We start from the raw sequence: 18990 nt of genomic DNA on the forward strand, positions 1-18990 counted from the left end.
GAAGCTCTTAGAAACACTGTTGATGCCCCATAGAGAAGAATAAGGGGCTGTGAAGATCCCCTGTCCCTGTGCTCCACTTATAGGACCACAATTACTTTTAATGCTCACTGCTCTTTTGCCTTTTTCTTCCAAGACATTCTTTAACATTGATAATGTGCCAATTATGTGTCTGAGCATTCCTGTTTATGTATCCAGAGACTCACTAAACAGCAGTCTGCATTTTCTGTGTTTTCTTTACAGGGGTGGGTTTTGCTGGTTTTTAGTTATTTGATTGCATTTTATTGTTTGATTAGAAGTCCATATTTTGATAAAACCATGATTAGACATTCTTTTATTTTGGGACCATAAACTGCGTGGGTTGCTACAGTCATCAACCGACACTCGTCCTGAAGTTATTGCCTGCCCTCTGCCTGCGCTACCACATAAGGTGAATGAGTTATACCTTTTGTGCTGTGTCTGTTTCACCTTTATGTTTGGGATCACTGCTGATTTACACACAAGATGTTTCATGGCACAGCACATTTTTAATACAGACGTGTCATGTGTTGCTACAATACACAGCTTTTGTTTTGCATGGTCAGCAATGCACACATGATTCTTTGCTTAGGTCCAGCTGTTCCCTCAGTGCCTTATCCCCAACATGCTCTCTAGTCCCTTTACCCCATCCCCTAAGTAAATGGCCGGTCCTTCTCCATTTCACTGCTTCAGAGCTGGAATCTCTATGCAGACACTGCTGCCTCCCTTCTCTGTGCTGTATTGTGTCACTGCATAGAGGTCTTGCTGTATGCAAGTCTCCCTGCAAGGTTGCCCCACTGTGCCTTCACGTTATATAGACATAGGCAAGAGAGAGGAAAACAGACACACAGCTTCTTACTACACTTGCCTCTGTGGCTGTGCTCACGGGGCAGGGGAGCAGAATGCTACAGGAGGCCCCCGCTGCCTCGCCTGCCTGTGATCTAAAGTTAAAGCCCCTCTTTTTAAATTAAGTGTTTATTCCATTGAAAGAACTGCAACCACTAACACTCTACAGGATCTCTGCCCTCGATTATTTTACGCAGAAAAAAGGGGGTGTTCTCTCCTCCTTGGTTGGATACTTATGCAGTCGTCAAGGCTAGATCATTCAAGATCCTGGAGTATTCTCCGGATGGGGTAGTCAAATCAAGAAACATCCAAGATCCAGTAGGTCTGGGGACATTTCATTTTCCAGGAGTTAACGGTGTTATATTACTCCTCTACTCAGTCAGGAACAGGCTTGTGCTAGTCTAGAGCAGGTCCTGGCGAGCTAGCTTGATAGATCAGTAGAGACCAGTATGTCGCTTTTCCTGAGCCAATATGGAACATTTTGATCACTGGGCAGTGACTAGGTATACAGGGGTCATCAGGGACATGTTGGCTACACTCTCAAGGATTGCATTAGTTTCCAATAGGTGAGAAGAAGGGGGCAACTCAAGGAAAGCACTCAAGGAAAGCTCTGCGTCAATGTTGGTGGGGGGGGGGCAAGTTCTTTCTCTCTACATCGGACTAGCAGCTTGGGCTAACAAAGTGGGCACCACACTTCTCTTGCAGTCATTTTGCTATGACGAACCTGCAACTGAAAAACAGGCCTCTACGAGAACTTTTAAACTCCAAAGGACCCGTGAAGTAAAAGACAACTGGACATTGAACCACAGGGCCTAACTGATTTTATTGAATCAGGTAAACTCGCTCCAAGCTCTAATCAGCGAGGATATTAAGATATTCAAACCGAATCCGAATGGAGGGAAAGACACTTCTTTCCTACATATTTCCTCGCGTTCTACGCAGAAAAAGTTGTGGAACGGAAAAGACAATTTAATGAGGCTGGGGCTTGAACTAAGTATTGCACAAGAGGGTACCCCCACGAAGGACTCCCTCCGTTTGCAAAGGGATTCGGATAGTTTAAAGACTCCTCAGAGACTTGGCACCAGACATATGTTCAAATCTCCGGCTAGCCCACGTGGAGTAATAATTCGCCGCAAGACCTCTAAGCGCAATGGGCGGTCCACCCCGAGGACTGACCATGGTGAACCCAAAAGCGGTCATGGGATCTGGGACCCATGTGGGTATGGGGAAAAAGCTTACATAAAATTCATCGAGTAATCCGAACACCCACGACTCCTGCCAGGTCACCGTAAACTAGGAGAATACTAAAGGGACCTCGCTTTCAACAATGTAGAAGCTCCCTAGATGACAGGAGAGACCAAGAGGGCTCGATAAGATACATAAGAAACGCACCTGTTACCCCAAGAACTTCGGTGTCTAAAAGTGATAAGCCAGCTCCTCCCAGGATCACGACGAGACAAGCTTAGCCATCAGTCAACACTACACCGACTTGCCCCCAGGAGTTTAAGGACAAAGAGAAAGATGCATCCTCAAAGTTGCGAATGTGTTTGCGGAATACGAGGGGGTACTCTCACTTGACCAGAACCTCTGATGTGAACCTGACAGAGTTCGACGCTCTTTGTCTTCAAGAAACGTGGCTCATCGATAAACCCTTACTTGACGGATACGAGTTGGCCCACTCTCCAGCCTTGAAAGGTGAAAAAGGCAGACCAAGATCTGGGCTAATCACAGCCCTAATAATGGGTTCTGGCTTGAGCTTAAAACAAGTGATATTAGCGATGGAATTTATTCTGGCAACATCTATTACATGGTCTAAAACATCATCGATTGACCACAACAAACACACAGAGGAAATCCTCTTACTTAATATTTATTGGAATCCTGTTAGAGTGGAGACTGCAAAATTTCTTGACCAGCTGGAAGCTTTAATTGACAGTTCAATGGAGAACGAGATGTCCTCCCACGTTATCATCATGGGTGATTTGAATGTTGACCTGTCCATGCGTTTGAATAACCCAAGGGGGAGAGCCTACTTATGGACCAAATTGATGGATTCGAGAGATCTGCATAAACTTTATTATGCATCTTTGACATACCTCTCTCTGATTCCATCCTGGCAGGGAAATGGACTATCCTGGCAGGGAAATGGACAAGTCGCAACGATTGATTATATCCACACTTCACAAAGCTTGTTAAACACACTGGTCTCATTCGAGGTGGTTCACACCGATCACAGCGATCATAATATCCTGATCCCCAAATGGCCAACTACGAAGCAATAGGATAAGGCTGATGGAAAAGGCCATAGAGATTCTCATTAAGAATTATAATGAGCAGAACTACATATTCAATCCTGTCAGCAATGTGGACTACTTACCGACCCTGGCAGCTCTAATTCCGCAAAAGAAAAGATCATGTCTGCTCCCGAAAGCTTCTACTCATATATATAATGCACAAGTAGTAGAAAGACAGAAATCATTAAGGAAATTAATGCGTGGAGCAAAAAAATCTAACCGCCGTACGAAAATTGCAGCAGCAAACTATGCCAGGAAATCCTACCGAACTTGGCTTAAAAACCCCAAACATAAGAGATACCAAGATGATGCCGAGGAAATGCTACGTGTAATCTGTAGCAAAAGGTCAAGAGATGCCTGGTCTCTTATAAAAAAAGAACAGTGACTACCCAACAGGCCTGCTAACGAATCGTGTAAGCGAGCTAGATTGTACAAAACACTTTGCTACTTTATACAGCGCTCCGAATGGGAAAAACGAGCTGAATTTCGTCCCGACAAGCGCCATATGGAACATCTTTACTGAGTACGATGATATCTTAGCCAAGATAAGAAAACTCACCAACTTGAGGGCCGCAGGTCCCGGTGGTATAACTAACTTTGATTTAAAGCAACAAGCACCATCTTGGACTTCGATTATTTCTGAAGTTTTAAAAAAATGCGTGGAGTCTGCAACAGTCCCGCAATGTTGGAAAAAGGCAATGGTGGTCCCAATATTTAAAAAAGGGGCCAGGGACAATGCCAAACCACTATCGCCCCATCGCACTCCTTGATTCAATAGGGAAGATCTTCGGTTCTATGCTTCTGGACAACTTTCAGCAGTGGACAATAGCTTCAAACTCGGCAGATCCACTTCAAGCCGGTTTTGTAAAAAATCTGGACACGGCTGCGCACTTTCGCGCAATGAGTACACTGAAAGCCAAGGTTCTAGAGGGATGGCTGAAAATATACATCGCATTCATCGATCTGGTTCAAGCTTTCGACCAGATCGACAGACCAACACTTTGGTTCAAGCTTGAACATCGAGCCTGTCCTGCAGAAATCTTGAACCCTATCAAGGCCTTATACTCAGGTACTTCAATGTGTGTGCGGCTAAATCAAACCCGATTACTCTCTTCCTGGATCGAAACTGACAGGGGGGTTAAACAAGGGTGCCCTCTGGCCCCGGCCCTAAACAATGCCTACATCGCCGATCTCAGGGAGTTTGAAAACAGAGTCCGCTCCTTTCCACCCACACTGGGAGATGCAAAAATATTGCGCCTTTTGTACGCAGACGATATTATCTTAATGGATTACACGCCAATAGGTCTGCAGAGGCAAATCTCCAACCTGGCTATCTACCTGAAAGAAAACCACTTGCAATTGAACAGCGAGAAGACAAAGATTATGATCTTCAAGAAGCGCAAGACCAGAAGAAAGCACTTCCTGTGGTCAATCACTAATCTCCCACTCGAATTAGTGGAAAACTTTAAATATTTAGGTGTAACCCTAAATAACAACATCAAAGAGATTCCAATGCAAGAATGTTTGGAGAGAAAAACACGCCTCCAGATCTCTCTGACCAACGTAATCAACAGGAAATATGGCGAATTCACAATTTCCCCACTTCTGACTTTTTACAAATCCAAAGTTATTCCCAGCCTCACCTATGGAATGGAAGCAATGCCCAACCTTCCAGGGAACATATGGCCAAAGCTGGAAGGTTTATATTGGAAGAAAATCTTGAATTTGCCTTTATGCACCCCGATTTCTGTGATCAGGAGGGAGTTGTCACTCCAATTGTTAAGATCTATAGTGGCCAGGAACGAACTTCTGCTATATAGGAAAATCTTCTTACCTTTCCCACCTTATATCCTTAAGGCAATCGGCAAAGAAATTGAAGCGGGTTCCTGTAAAATGTTACGTGAATGGACAGCCAGGAACAGACTACTGCTGGAAATGGTCGGCAGTTCCGAAGCAGAATTTATCCAGAACCCGGAACGGGTAAAAAAAACGGATCGTCGAACCCGACTGGATACAAACGCTGGAAGATGCCAGTTCAGTCAAGTCGACGTTGGACCTTCCAATTAACTTAACGAAAGTCAACATAACCCGCACCTACTTGACAAAATGTCCAGACAGGAAGCTCCATGACCACTTCCTGCGTATTCGTTTGAACACTGTGCATACTAACGAGATCCTTGCAAGGCGAAAACTAAGCCCTTCATCAGACTGCCGTTTCTGTATCCAGAAAGATACGAAAGAAACTTCAAAACAACTTCTACTGGGCTGCCGGGGCCTGACAGGGATACGTTCTCGTCATTTAGGAAACTTGTTTGAAAATCTTCAGTTCTATGACGAAGAAGAATGGTGGTGTCGGAGAGAAAACCTCTTGGGTTATCGCAGTGGTTGGCTTTTTTCAAGCGACCGGGCTACTGGACACTACAGAAAACTGAAAGTTAAGATTGGTTGATCGCAACCCGTTTGCATCGTTTCAGTGGAGGCAAGGCCTCAGGCTGACTACAGCCCAAACTCCTGAAGCTGGACTTCAACAAGACTTTATGAAGTGATGAAAGATATTTATGAAGATTTGGGGAAATTTTCTTGTAAAAATTGTTTACATTTCAATTAAAACAAGTAAATAAAAAAATACTAATCAGACGAAGCCAGTTTCTCTGCATCAGGTCTTCTCGTCTTTGAGCCACTATCTCTTACAAGGTTTCCACTCTGATTCTCTGGCTCATGGTTGAGAGGAGATGTAAGCCAGGACGAGCACCTGTATTTTGAGGAGTTTGCTTTATTCTGCTCCATTATTGATTCACAAGGGAGCAGTGGTGGAACGTGATTTCCATGCTCCTTTATTGGTGCAGCAGAACATGCACCTTGATGGAAGGAGGGTGTAGTATCTGCTCTTGGGCTCATACCCGTGTTTTCGTTATGCCTTCCACAGTCTCAGGGGTCCTGTGCGACCTGAGAGCTCAGTAGAACATGAGGGACAAAGAGGCATATAACAGATTTTTAGACTTTCACTGTCAAGTCCTTGAGTATTGACAGTTATCTTCACATTCCCTCTATGGCCTTCAGTTGATTCTGGGGCTCTGTTCAAGCTTAAAGTTCTTGTCTTCAAGGGTTTGGGGTGCTTATTGCCCTTACGGCCGTTCTTAAGCTGGGGGAAATTGGAGCTTATAGTTCATGATTTCCTGGCATCTTCATTCTGGTTTGCGTCCTTTTTGTACTCTGTAGTGATCTCTGCATTAGCAAATGCGAAGCCCAATGTTCATTCAGGATATTGGCAGGCTTCTTCTATAGAGGCATTACTGAGATTCGGGATGTCGTAAGGCAGTATTACTGGCACGAAGATGGGGATTTCTGGTGTGTGTCTTTTCAGTCCTAAGGATGGCTTTGATATTCTTCAGTGGTCTGACCTGTTTCTCCAGCATCATGTCACATTCATCGGTAGGGGTACTGCTTCCAGCTGCGTTATGGCAGGTGGTAAAAGCCTCATGATAAGCATAGGAGCCTCATGGGGAGACCCACGTAGCATGCCTGTTAAGATGCTTGCCTGCAACGACGAATTAGGAGGCCTCCTTTCTGTGTTCACAGTCACTATACGATGGGCATTGACGGCCATAGGGGTGGTTCCTTGGCATCAAATATTCACTAAAGGGTGGCTCTGGTGCTGTGATGGACAGATATGGTGAATGGGTGTGCAGGTAACATACTTGTTGGTCTGTGTGGTGTTACCAAGGGCCCACCCAGCTTTGTCTTTGGTATTCCTCTGAAGTAAGTACTGGGAAAAGGAAGTGGAGGTAATGACACAATTGCAGGTAATCGTCATTACTACAACTCCTACTCTTCCTCGTCACAGTACTTACAAACCACCTTTCACTCCCAGGAAGAAGGAAAGACAAGCACATGAAAAGCTTGGTTAATCATAATAGCGGAGGGATTGTTTGCGAAATACCAAATATAGTCAGTACCAGGGATCTTGTTTCGGCTGCCCCGTCACCCCACCTCATGTGGTTTGAAATCTGTTCATAACATGCCTAGGACAGCCACTGAAAAGCGTCATTGATGCAGCACCCAAACGTGGCATTGTCTATAAATCAGGGGGTCGGGGATACAATTTTACAAGGGCCCACTTTCAAAGGTGAAACATTGTATTGTGCCGTTTGCTTTGTTGACAAAGCATTAAAGTCCAGGGAATGACTTAATTAGGTGCGAGAAGCTGCCTGTCTCTAGTTTTACTTAACTGTCACTTTGTACATTCGGAAATTAGGAGACTGGCCTAGGACAATGGCAAGAGGAGAGTATACTGATTAAAGATAATCCCAAACACAGGGTGTTGGCCGACAGGAAAAAATGCGTTACCCAGGCAACCAAATTAGAAACTGTTCAACAAAAAGTACTTGCATATGTAATGGCCTTTAATGGAGAAACCGGGCCTGCGGCACATGCATTTCCTGTTTGTTAAAGGTCAGGTTAGTTAAACGCCCTCCGCTTCGTTAGGATTCAATTCTTCCACCAAGTCATTAACTAACAGGAAATGACCCCATTACCAATAATGATTGCCAGAATGTATTATTCAATGGAGAGGAACCATATTAAAACATTGTCTTGGGTGCCAGAATAAGTCTGTCAGGCGCATCCACTCTACCCATTTCCCCTTCGTGCTTGAGGGCAGATCTTACATGGTCTCCTCTACCTTAGCCCCTGCTTTCCCATCACTCCTGCTATGGTCTATTTCAAATCAGAGTTACCTCAAATACTGCCACTCTCCTTGATTGTGCTCCATTTTGTCGAAACATTAAATAAATTTAACTCTTGGACATGAACCCCATTTACCCTTTCATTACCCCCGTCTTTCATCCACTCGGAAAGGCCAGTTGCTTTAATTGTTGTTTTAAACAATGGAATCAACTGCAACATTTGCGCCCGTTGCCTTTTGCCTGTGTGAACGTGTAGTTTCTTATCATCAAACTTTGAGTTGTAACTATGCATGATTTTGTTAGTCTCGAGCAGAGTTCCCGTTGAAACCGCAACTTTTGTGCTCAAATGTTCTGTCTGCGCACCCTGATTAACCAAAATACACGTTCACTACTTTCTTAAACTTTTTTCTCCATTGTCAGACACCGGTCTTCGAGTTTCCACGCCCCCTGATGTTACAACTTTTTTGATGCTGGCATTACGGTGTGAAGTTGCTGCATGTAAGATGGGGGTTGCATGTAAAATGGGGGTATGCCGTACAGTCTGGGTTGTATTTTGCTTAATGCAGCTTTGCATTTAACGTTACATATTCAGGACTTTAATTCCCAGAATACAAAAAATTACTGTACAAGCTACTCGTGCCTGAGAGCTCTGCTTGGTACAATACCCAGTCATATATACCCTGAGTTTAAATCTATCTCCAAAAGCGTCCCCTTCATGAACACAGGATGGACCACTGGCCGTAGGACTGGACCTTCTAGCACTGCAGGTGCTACCCCTTTCCTGAGCAGAAAACCCACTCAAAGTCTTCTTTGTGGGAAAAAGCTAAAAGATTGCAGGGTGACAGTTGCCAGCATTAGACTCAAATGATGCCACCAAGACCGGTGACACAACGAGAAAGTGACTACTAAATGAAAAATAATTGTGTCGGCCAGTTCTCCTGATAAGGTTTTGGAGTGAGTGTGTTCTTCTGTATTGCTTAGGTTCAGAGTTGCTCTTCCTCAAAAGTTGAAAATGCCTTTTCTATTTAAAAATCTAGTGCAGCTTTACCATTGGGTGCGATTTTTAAGATGCGTGCAAACCTTCTTTTGGCCATTGGGCTGGGAATTATAGAGTTGGAGGTTTGTCTGACCAGATACAGCACTTGCTTGAATGCAGATACTTTACCAACACTGTATGCCATTACAAGTACAAAAGCCCATATAAGATTTGTGTTCTGAGACATTACAGGTATAGCAGCTTCAATGAGGTGTGTATTCTGAGCTATGAATCACAGGTAAAGAGACCAGTCTAGGCTCACGATGTCAAAGAGGTTTCTAAACACAAGGGAAAAGGGAATAAAGTAGTGTGTGCTTAAGAAAGTTAACTTTTAAAGTCACTTCTTCCTCGGATAGGCCCTTAAGTCAAGGTAGCAAGTCTAGCAAAAACAAGATGGATGTGGTTATAATCCTCCTCCTCAGAGTGTGATTCTGATTACTAAGACCTGGTCTTCATTCGGCAAATGAAGAGAGGCGTAACTATACCTGTGCATCCTATATGGCAGAGGGACATCCTTTCCCGGGACAAGAAGTACGGGAGGCCACCATGGGGATTTTAGATGGACATTGTTTGATCCAATTGAGGTCATCCATCCATATCCAGGGAGTGCACACCCATAAATCATGTGGCTACTTACTGAGAGAAGATTATCCAAACGCTTGGAAAGGGAGGAGAAGAACAAGTTTTTAGAAGAATGTCACAGACCTTCCAGTTTGGGGACGGTTACAATCACACGTGTTTAAACCCACAGTGTGTAACTTTTATGGCAAAATCCGGGAAGTATCTCCAGAAAGGGCTAGACAGGACATTACAGTTATACTAGGACATGGTCCTTGATATTTCGGGGTCTGTGGCAAAAGATATCTGATTTGCCCAAAACGTCATTGGACATGGGGCAGATGGTGATCCCATACCACATTGAGAGTGGAGCAATAGACTTTTTGGGCAATGTGAATGCTGCGACAGCGGCAGAGCATAGGAAAGGCCTCTGATTGGCGTTATAGCCTAAGCTGGCTGATCATGTGCTCAGACAGCTGGGTTGAGATGTTGGCTATATGATACTTGGGGACACGTTTGTTAAGGATATCTCCAAACATGTGGGACTGTACATCTTTAGATGGGGCTCAAGCATCTTTGAAAATGGTGTTCGATGGATGATTCTTAACAGCCCAAGAAACGTGGCAGTAATTTACCCAGCCAGGTGTTTTAGGGACCCCGGTGGCACAATCGATTTGAGGTTGGTGCAATCCGCCCCTTTTCGACTTGCAGGGATTTCAACAACAAAGATTCCAAAGAAGTAAGTGCTCCCATGCTGCAGGGTTTTTCCAAGGAATATATGGGCGCAGGTTGGCTGTGTTTTTCCCTCCCTGATTAATCATAACCCACAATTCATGGGTTCTTCAAACCATTCAGGGCTTCCATATTCCCCTATACGTGACTCCCTTCCAGCTATCCGCTCCCTTCCCAATTGAGTTTTCAAAGGGCGGTACAGAGTTGGTTCATCAGGAGGTTCTGCAGTTAAGGGATGAAGGAGCTACCGTACAAATTCCCATGGGTATGCCAGGGTTTGGGAGCAATATATATTTGGTTAAAAATCAGTTGGAGGGGGTCCAGCTATTATCAATCTCAGGGAATTCAACAATTTCATAGAATGCACTACATTTCAAAATGAAGAGACTTAATTTCCTGATGGACACTTTGCTGCCTGGGGACTGGATGGCCAGAATAGATCTCAAAGATGCCTATCTGCCCATTCCCTTTCACAGCCCCCATCAGAACTTATTTTAGTTTGTGTAGAGCAAAAAGAAATGCAAATGTGTTTATCTGCCCTTCAGGCTATTGTCTGCCTCTTGGTGTTTCACCAAAATTATGAAAACCAGTGGTGGCAACTCTCAGAGTGCGAGGCATTCACTTGATAATATATCTGGACTGTCCCAGTCCAAACGGGCCGCATCCGTTCATCTTTCATCAGTGAACCTCTTACAGGATATGGGTTACGAAGGAACTTGAAAAAGTCACATCTCACTCCTTGTCAGGCTATAAAGTTTCTCTGGTTGCGTATAGATATTATTTAGGTATCCTTGCAGCTACACTTATCCGTTGTCAAAGTTATCAACAAGAAAATCAGGTCAGTCCTGGCAGCCCACATATTTCTCAGAGGACTGTGGCGCAGATTGTAGGTGTCCTTTCTGCATTGGTTCTGTCTATGCATCTGGGTCCTTTTCATTATTAGGTATTGCAGAGGTTCAAAGCTCCTCACCTCAGGAAGGGCCTGAGCTTTTCGGGCAATATTCATCTTTCCACAAAGGGCAGGATTGAGGGCCAGTGGAGGTGAATCACAACCAAGCTTGGAACAGCAAAGCGATCTCTGCGACATCTCCAGATCAGGTCACAGAGTCAGATGCCAGCAGGTTGAGCCGGGGAGCGCGGTCAACGATGTCACAACGGGGGGAGATTCCTCAAAAGAAGGAACTTCGTACCAATTGCTTACAATTGAGGGGCATCTCCTTCACAATGAAAAGTCTGGCAAAGGACTAGGTGGATTGTTGCAGTCTGTTGAGAACGCACAACATTTTGGCAGTTTGGTAAGTCAAGATTTGTGTAGGGGGGAGTCCCATTCCTGTTTACTGATGGAGATTGCAAGTAGTTTTGGGCATTTTTGTCTGGACAAATTGTGCTGCAGGCAGAATACCTGCCCGGTCTACACAATGCGGTACCGCTCTGCAAATCCAGCGATTAGAAGCTCCACTCTGCAGATTTTGCAACAACAAATAGTCTGAGTCCTCTGCAGGTGAGCCTGGTTGCTTATCATCCCGGTGCTTAATTTCCACATTTATTCAGCTGCAATGGCCCGGATTGCCTTTCAACAAAATTGGGCAAGCACCATGGGTCATAAGTTTCCTCCATTCCTCATGATTCAGAGACTGTTTTGGGTTGTGAGGGTACAACAATCATCAGTGACCTTGGTGACCCCAACTTTGGCCGGCTCAGTCTTAAAGGACAGGGATGAGACAAAGAGAAGATCCTGTGGCAATGCCATAATAATTACCGGTAAGCAATCAGGACATTGCCCAATTGACTGTAGTCTCAATTTTTAGACCATTTCCATACTGACTGAACATTTTAACAAAATCACAAGTTTCTGACAATGTAGCTATCCCTAAAATGACAGTGCCCCACTGCTTTGTAGTTAGATTTGCAGTACATAAATCACAGTGGTACTTGCAGTGACCATAGAAAACCTCTGCAAATATGATTTTGGGATTTCTAACGGACAGTGCCATGTGGAGCAACTAGTGCTTAAAATGAACATGAATTAGTGAAACATTCATACTCGGATTCTCTGCACTCTGGAGCTTACCAATTCCCATTGCTTGAACCATACTATTGGAAGACTAGGGCAGGCGTACATGCCCACCATGGATCTGAACAATGGGCCCCACAAGACTTGTGAAACATCCAGAGAATCAATAGTGAAAATGCATTTTAAGTACTGCACACTGTACATCCCCTGAAACTTGCTTTTGATGTGTCAAGTATGCATTTCAAGGAGTATAATTGCAGTGTGCTTCACCATGGAACAGGCATGTAACATTATCAGATGTAGAAATGGTTATGTGGGATTTCAACTACACGTCGTCATCTTTGTTAAATTACAAAGTACGCATTGGTGTTAATGTAACCTAAATCACATCTAAACATCAATTTCATCACACAAAGTATCTAAAGTTAAAAGTACCCACTTTATTTTGTACATGATTTACACCTAGACAACCTCACACATGAAGAACCCCCGTGTCACTTCTACTTTCCTTCCCCACCTCACTGCTCTCCATCTCTTCTTGCCCTACCTACTAATGCACCTCTCCAGCCACAAGTAACCAGGGTCGGACTGGGCCATAAAATTGTCTCGGGCGCCAATGTAATTGTGGCCCACAGTTGCAAGTGGCTATTCATTCCTTTTGCGACAGTGTTTGAATAGTAACCAAGAGGGAGTTTTTGGATAAAGTGTGATGCAAATTGTGCATTTTCAAGGATATTTATTCTGCAATACTGGTCAAAATGACTAGCCGTAGATTGAACTAACTCATCAAACTGGCCCCAATTGACAAGAAAAGTGGCCCACTTTGACCAAAATAAACTGGCCCACACCAGCCTTTTGTGTTTTTAGTTCATCCATGGGCCTATTGCCCTACAGGCCAGTCCGAGCAAGCAAGTAACTTCCTCGTCTGTTACGTACATCTTCCACCTCGATTCATTCAACCATGTGAATAGCCTGGTGCAATATCGTCAGATTTCCTCCCCCACCCGTCCACCACCTCCCCGGCCTCCTACAGTTACCGTCTGGCCCCTAGCAGCCCCATCCTACCCCTTGCTTCTGATTGCAACGTTACAAGATAAAACGTTTAAATTGCCACAATAGAATTGTTAAATAAAACGATTTTTTTTTAAGTAATTTCACTCCATACTGTAGAAACACAAAATTCACAAGTGCCAAGTAACTAGTGCAGTGAGCCTGAAATCAACGCACAATTCACCAGCTTTTTCCGGGTAATAAGGTCATGAAAAGCATCTTCATCACAACGGAAAACTAAAGAAGGAAAGGCCTAATGGGATTTACTATTTGCTACCCAACCCAATCTTGAATAGATGGGATGATGATTAGAGTGCCACATTTCTTGAAAATACACAATACGGTCTGGCGCACTGAAAATTAGGGATGATGCAGTCAGTACATTACTATGTTTCCTTATCACTCAGGCGCGAGTTTCCTGACTCGAGTGACATTCTCTGGTTAAGAGTAAGTATGGGGTAAGTAAGTAAGGAGGCCAGGTCACGAATAAGGCTAAAAGGCGCACGTTGAAATGCGGGATTTCTGACTTGTACTGAATTCTCAAACTTGTCCACCAGCTTTCACAGACAGGTTAGGCGTATGTTCGCAACTAAAAGCAGGGTTTTCTGTATCATATGTCACAGCTGTTGTGTTTGAGATATATCACGTTTTCCAGTACCCCTTCAAGGAAGAGCAGTGCACTTGTAGAGCACAGGAGGCAGTGCCAGCAGAGTGATATCAAAAAGACGCCATGAACAGGGCGAACCTGTAATGTGAGCCCCGAGCAGCTCGGAGTTCCGCCACCAACCACGGGTGTTTGGGCAGGGGCCTGTTCAACTGAGGCGAGAGCTCCGTAGAGTCAAGCTTAAAACATAAGCTTTCACACAACAATACAAAAGCACAATTATACAATGATAAGTAAACTGTAACACCTATTTGAAACTACATAAACAAAATAACATGTTACGATATATTTTGGACACAATACTTATGCCACTGTTATATTTCGGATTAATGGCATACATTGCAGCTAAATGCCTATATTTCGTCCAACATGGTATTCCACTAAATACTGAGGAGGGCAGACGTCCGACTCGACCAGCACACGCATAAAATACAAGCACCGCATACAATATTTGCTGGAAAGGTTTCAATACTTTAGAAGGTGTATCGCGTTATTTAATATCACATAAACACAGATTAAGTAAAATAAACAACTTGTGGTCAAGTAAGAAAGCCTATCTATTTGGAGGGGATAGTGCGTAAAAGCACACCGCGAGGATGTTGCTGCTCGGCATACAGGGGCTCTAGCAGCTGCCCTCGCTCATCCCCTCCCCCCTCGGACACCTGTATACGAATGCACCTGCAGGGCCACTCCCTCGCGCGCGCGCTCTCTCTCTCCCTCCCTCCCTTACCTTCCTGAAGTATTCGCTGTTCCTTTTGACACTGAGGCCCGCGGCCCCGCCACGAAGGATGGCGTCGGTCATCTTTGCTTGCGGCGCCCTTGCGTGCTGTGCTCGGTGTGCCAGGGGATCACGTCCAACAGTGTGGCGCCAGTGTCCAAGCAGAGGTTTCGTACTGCTTTGATTGCTGCTCGATGTCGGTGGGCTGCGCCACTGGCCCCGCCTCCATTCCGCCCATCGCCCGCCCTTTACGTCTCTTCTGCCTAGGCAGGTGCCCAGACTCCGCCCTATTGGACGTCAGAAGGAACTTTGGATAGGGAGGCTCTCTCGTGCGCCTCCCACCCACCGGCGCACAATGTTAGGATTGACCGGCTATTGACTTAACCCCACCCTGTTTTTTTCATGCCCACGCCCTCGCTCTTTCATGTCGCTAAATATTCAGAAGATTGCGGGGAAAGAAGACGGACTTGTGAGTTTCCACCAGGAATCAATCCTCCTTTATCTACGTGACGTCACTCTTCCCCCCGCCCTGCCACTTTTGCCCTCTGAGGCAGCGCGCGCTGTGTAACCCTGGCAACGCCTAATCAGTAACTGGGCCTGGTGAGGAAAGGGTATAGTGGCAAACAAACAGCGGCACCCTCCCCTTCCATAGCCACCCTGTGACTCAGCCCCAGAGATCAACACTTGTCACTGCCAGTTTCGTGTCCCCAGATGAGGGAGCGTAGCGCATTGTAAAGGAAGTGTTTGAAATCAATCAAATGCTTGTTCATGAGGTATTTTGTTTAATGAAAAATAAGGATAGAAATCGCACATTTCACATAACTCGAGGGACTGCTACTTGCAAATAAAAAAAACCACGGTTTCGAATCTGAAACTAAACATATAATACAGATTAGAATACTCTATTGGTTCCTGAAATATGTTGCATCCAAGAAAAAATGAACGACATGAGCCGAAACTGAAAAGTACTCTACATGTGTTTTTGTGAATTGAACCATACAATATCTCTGCAATTGTAACCCTGTAATCATGAAACATTTTCAAAGTATGTTTCTACTGTAAACTGCGTTTTTTGTTGCTTATAACGAGAAACAATTGGGGTGCTTCAGTTATTTTCTGAAAAATAAACAGTTCTTTTACAAAGCCCTACTTCCCAACCTTGCAGGCCCCCAGGGCGGGTGAAAGCAGACGATTTTGCTTTGGGCTGGGTGAGAGCCCATTGAATAATATGGGCCGGTAATGAGCTTGGCGGGTGATTTGATCTATTTCCAAGGCGGGTCGTCAGGGTGACACCCGTCAAACGAGTGTGAGTTGAGTTATGTGCAAAGCCATTCCTTTGGCACAGTCACTTTTTAAACTGAACAAACCAAAACACAATAAGATGCATGCTTTAGTTATTTTAGTTTGAAACAAGCAAGCGATGTCTCACGGAAAATCACCATAATGTATATGTACTTCGTTTCAATGAGATACCTATTCACACCACTTTCTGAAAAATATTTTAATTATTCTGTCTACAGGATTAAGAGGCTAATAACCATCCACATAGCTTCGAATGTTTAAGATTATTAATTTATTATCAGAACCAACATATTAATGACATACATATGCAATCCATGAATGAATATACAATAAATATAAAACACAATGATCTCGATCAATCGTTCTGCAAAGCAGCAATAAAGTGCAACAATGCATATGCGTGTATCAGTTCATGTACGAGAGTATTGTCAGTCTTATGAGAGCCCTTATATGATGTGAAAAATACCGCAACAATCGTGCAAACTGATAACCTAAATCAGAACACTAACATGTCCTACTGTTTAGGCCTCATGTTCAACCAGTAAGCACCATATAGTAAATCTATGGTCAATAACAACCATTCCCTTCTCTCAATGGCTTAATGTCAAACCATGGTAGTGGACAAAAAGTCAACTAAGAGGTGGTTATGAGAGCTTGGAAACCTGATACTCTAAAGTTCCCCATTCTCCAATTGTTTTCCCAAACCATCCTACAATAAACAGTTTCGACGGAAAGAACACACATTGGTACAAATAATAACCCGTCTTGCCTAGGACGTAAATTAACAGTGCAACGGGAAGGTATTTACCTAAATTTCCTGTTTTTGTTGTTGCAGGTGATTTCGGATGCCTGCTTCTAATGTAAAAGGATGATGACGGAGGCAATTCATTTGCATCCATTAAGTAATAAGAGACTATATATAGATATGGGGCTTATAACGCATCCTGAGTAGTGGGATTGGCTCACTTTCTTCCTTTGCCCACTTGTGTTTTTTAACTATATTTTTTTCTTTTCTGTACCAGTGGATGACTTTAGTCTTTATTGTTTTGTTTTTCTTGTTTAGATTATTCATACCACGGACACAGAACAGAATGACTGTTTCCCTTGTGAGCCATCACTTCCATCTACAAAAACGACAGGAAGCAGAGTTGTAATTTAATGGGGAACTTTAGAGTATCAGGTTTCCAAGCTCTCATAACCATCTCTTAGTTGACTTTTTGTCCACTACGGATGGTTTGACATTAAACCATAGAGAGTAGTGAATGGTCGTTATTGACCATAGATTTACTATATGATGCTTATTGGTTGAACATGAGGCCTAAACAGTAGGACCTGTTAGTGTTCTGTTTTAGGGTATGATTTTACACGATTTTTGTGGTATTTTGCACCTCATATAAGGGTTATAATACGGACAATGGTCTCGTACATGAACTGAGACATTCATATACGCTGTTTGCTTTGTTGCACTTTATTGCTACTTTGCACAATGATTGATTGAGATAATTTGTTTCATATTTATTGTTTATTGTGTTGTGTATTAATTCATGGATTTTTATATGTATGTATATATCATTAATATGTTGATTCTGACAATAAATTAATAATCTTGATGATTCTAATCTCTGTTGATGGTTATTAGCCTCGTATGCCTGTAGACAATATAATTAAAATAGTTTTCAGAATGTGGTGTGAATAGGTACCACATTGAAACAAAATAAATATAAATTTTGTTTCTTCTCCGTGAGACGCTTGCTTGTTTCATATTGTTCTAGACCCCAGGTGTCTGCAGATTGTGGGGTTCTCCCATGCATAAGTTTTTGTTAGTTATTTTAGTTCACATCTGCAGTCTCAACTTTTCAGTAGAGTCTGGGCTGTGTCAACAGACACAGGCCCTCATTACAACCCCGGCGCTAAACCATGGCGCTATTAGCACCATGGTTGGTGCCGGTGTTGTAACGAGTCCGCCATGGTGGAATGGGGAAATACCGCCCCATTCCAAGGTTGGCGGGGCGGTAATTCCCCATGCCGCCATGGCCCTTCCCCATTCCCATTTTTGCCCCATAGGGCTCAATGGGACTGGGGAAGGCGCTAATTACGGCACCGTAAATTACGGTGCCGTAATTAGCTCCTAGGTCCCTTTGCGGGTTGGTTTTTTAACGCCTGCTAAAAGCAGGCGTTAAAGTGCAACCCGCAAAGGGACCTCGTAATCAGGCGTTAAGGGTTTAACAACGCCAACACCTTTTACGGCGCCGTTAACCCCTTAACGCCTGGGTTGTAATGAGGCCCACAGACAATTATCACTCAATCAGTCTTCAAATGATGAACAAGCAAAACTGTATTCCAAGACCGTAAAGTATCGCCTATCATATCATCCCACCCTATTACTCAGGCCAAACCATCCCGCCCTCCAGCTCACCTCCCCATATAGTTTACCAGAAGCTAGACCACTCATCACCCTCGCAACATACGACTGATAAACTCCCTCCCACATAAAACAATAAACTCTTTATATTCCGTCTTAGTCCATCATCAGGTCTTAGTACCCTTTAATCATCACAGCCATTCATATCCGGTTCAATTCGCCATTGCTGACAACATCTGGTCCCATCCTTCTCAGGCGAGGGGCATTGCAAACATGGCAATCCTGCCGATTTAGGTGGGAGACTCGGATTTTCTAATAAAAAAGATTGCTATTTTTTACTTTCTCCCTCCTAAAATAATCCCAACACAATTGCAATTGAATGTGAAGAAATTGTTCTCCTGCTGTCTGATATAAAATCTCCCTCCCAGGTGCTGCAACATTTTGGCATGTATGTGTTGGGAAGGAGTTCACCCCCAAGTGCTTTAGAATTAGGCAAGACTTCTTTTGACTGCTTCTAGGCACTACAAGAGACCAGGGGGGAGGAGGTGCACTGAGGACGTTTTTTCATGCAAATATAATCCTATACACAGACATGGGCAGGCACAAGATGGCAGTTATTTAAATATAATGTGCAAATAACTATTAGCTGAATACATTTGTAAATGTTAAATCCTATTTAGTTTTAAAAATCTCAAAGCAGGCTCTCTGCCAAAA

General features: G+C 43.8%; 1 protein-coding gene across 1 annotated transcript in view; it reads right to left on the minus strand.

Moving 5' to 3' along the window:
* The window catches only part of RHPN2 (rhophilin Rho GTPase binding protein 2), a 398731-nt gene extending 383891 nt beyond the window's left edge, over positions 1 to 14840 (minus strand). Inside the window, exon 1 of the mRNA XM_069639162.1 lies at positions 14625 to 14840. Within this exon, the coding sequence (XP_069495263.1) occupies positions 14625 to 14696 (72 nt within the window). The 5' untranslated portion in view covers positions 14697 to 14840. The remainder of the gene's footprint in view (positions 1 to 14624) is intronic.
* Positions 14841 to 18990: the final 4150 nt, after the last annotated feature.

This window comes from Ambystoma mexicanum, chromosome 1q (assembly GCF_040938575.1).
Source record: "Ambystoma mexicanum isolate Mex_15411 chromosome 1q, UKY_AmexF1_1, whole genome shotgun sequence".
Lineage (NCBI taxonomy): Eukaryota > Metazoa > Chordata > Amphibia > Caudata > Ambystomatidae > Ambystoma > Ambystoma mexicanum.